The sequence below is a fragment of the Contarinia nasturtii genome, unplaced genomic scaffold (assembly GCF_009176525.2).
Source record: "Contarinia nasturtii isolate CC-2019 unplaced genomic scaffold, AAFC_CNas_1.1 Cnas_scaffold_2539, whole genome shotgun sequence".
Lineage (NCBI taxonomy): Eukaryota > Metazoa > Arthropoda > Insecta > Diptera > Cecidomyiidae > Contarinia > Contarinia nasturtii.
Genome location: NW_022199860.1, coordinates 1 through 2,302, shown reverse-complemented (window position 1 = coordinate 2,302; position 2,302 = coordinate 1). Strand labels below are relative to the sequence as shown.

General features: G+C 33.3%; 1 protein-coding gene across 1 annotated transcript; it reads right to left on the bottom strand.

Moving 5' to 3' along the window:
- Positions 1–411: 411 nt before the first annotated feature.
- Positions 412–2,302, bottom strand: LOC116348572. The gene is made up of 2 exons (XM_031779606.1): positions 2,266–2,302; positions 412–2,187 (listed from the first exon to the last, which is right to left on the bottom strand). Exon 2 carries the CDS (start codon positions 2,133–2,135, stop codon positions 516–518), a length of 1,620 nt encoding a protein of 539 aa, XP_031635466.1. The 5' UTR covers positions 2,136–2,187; positions 2,266–2,302; the 3' UTR covers positions 412–515.

Sequence of the window (2,302 nt, the reverse complement as noted above, 5' to 3'; positions counted from 1 at the left end):
TCAAAATATGCGTGTTGGTCTTGAAAAAATCTCACAGATGGCTACCAATGACAACTTTGGGTGAAAGTGCCATAAAGAAGGTTATTTGTATTTTTTGTGTTTCGCCTCTAAACGTGTCTAATTTATTTAAATTTTCTTATTAATTTTTTTAACAAATTGTTCGTAAATTGTTTATATATATCAAAGATACAATGAATTTCATCAATTATGTTGCTTACTTAACATATATAACATTCGTACTTAATCAGTAGTTCCTTGGAATGAGATGTCAATCATTTTTAATTTGAAGAAAAGAGTCAAACGTCACTTGAAGAGGAATATTAACTGAATAAATTTGATTTATTTGTAGTATTTATTCACAGATACGTTACTAAAATTGAAATGAAAATAGAAAATCACGTTTGAACGGCAGTAAGTTTTTTTATTGTATCATCTGAATCTGTCATTATGAATCTGACATTATTTCTGATTGAAAATACCGATATAAGATACAGAGGAAAAACATTCCTTAATGACTAAAAAAAATCGTCTGAATAATGACTAAAATGTTTTGTGGAGAAATGACGATTCCATTGATGTGATTCCGCTCGCCGAAGTTCAATCATCTTTGTGTCCATTGTCCATTTCTTCCATTTAAAATGCAAAAATACCGCCTCTTCAACAAAAATTATAATTTTTCTACTGCCCAGCAATTTTTCACGTTCCTCGTTCAATTTCAACAAGTTTAGAACTGCATAAGCCGAATGTTTTTCGTCAAAACGAGTGATGACGATTTTGTTTAATTTCACTGAATGTTGAATAAATGGAACAATCAAATTAAAATCTTTCATGGTAGACCAGAAATAAATTCGCTCAAGATTTTGTAAATTTTTTGCCATAAATTCGGTCTCAACAATCGTTAAACTACGACTCAATTGTAATTCTTTCAAATTTGTAAAATCTTTCAGAATTTCAATGCTCTCAATGCGTCGGCAGGTCCAATGAAACGTTTCCAGTCCCGGTAATTTGCTCAAGCGTTCAATTCTTCTTTTCGAAAAATCTCGACATTCATAAAGATGTAATCGTTTATAAAATCCTTGTTCGTAAAGCTTATGAAGTAGATCAAATATTTCTTCGTCTCTTTTTGCTGTTTCTGCATTATCATACCACATCCTATCAAACACTTCAAACGATAATGCCAAATCATCCAGTTTGATATCACTTTGTAAAAGGAGGTCTTCAAGTTCTAAGAACTCCATGTCGACAGCCAAGCTTTTGATGTGCGAATTTAACTTGATAAACTTTTTCATTTCTGAGCAGAAGTATTCACCGGAAAAATTCGGATTAATTTCAATGTGCTCAAGTTTTGGATAACGTTTGCATAACCAACTGTTGTTACTAGCGTAATAACCAAGTGTTTGTCGCTCATTTTGTGTGTTTTGTACAGATAGACGCTTTAAGTTTTTGCAATATTGCAAGAACCAATATAAATTACCGGGAAAACCGCACTTCATTATTACAACTTCAACCTTTTTCAAAATTCGTTCGAATTCTTCGCTTATCTCTTTGGTTTTCCATTTATCAAAATGTAGTTCAATATGTTTGAGCGATGTGCAGGTTGATAAAAACGGTTGTAGATAGGAAAAATTGCCACAGTCGATTCGGACCTTCTGAATGAATTCATTTAAATGATTCATATGGCTTTTTAAACAGATGTCGCAATGGTCCGTCGCCGAATGAGCTCGATTTGGATACGGTGGAGGTGGGTTGGCATTAAAGAAATTCATTCTGACCATGTTTTGAGACTGACGATATCTATGAAGACATTTTTGATTCTGAATAGTGAATGGATCTATGGGGGTGTCATATAAACTAAATAATTTTCCCTGCAGATAAGTTCGATAATAGGTGCCGGCGATGACTTCCAAACGCTTGCATGTGCTTGCAACTATTTGTATTTGCTCGAGTGATAGCCAATCGAAGACTTCGTGGAAACATGCCATATCATTTTCAAAAAGTGGTGCAATTATTTCTCTTTCTTTATTATTTGAATGGTCTTCCATCTCTTCCTCGGTTTCATCACTGCTGCTGCTGTTGTCATCGTCGCTATCGTCATTATTTACACACATTGCTTCCTCGTTGTGTTTACCGTCCATTTCTTGATCGTTCTGTTTTATTTACCTCGTACAATAATGAATAGTACTAATTCTGAAATAAATTATGGGAGAAATGCGTCGATAGATTTACAAAGAATTGACTGAACATATGAAATTTGATTTAATTTACCCTTTGTTATTTTAACATCAAAATGTTGAGCGATCAC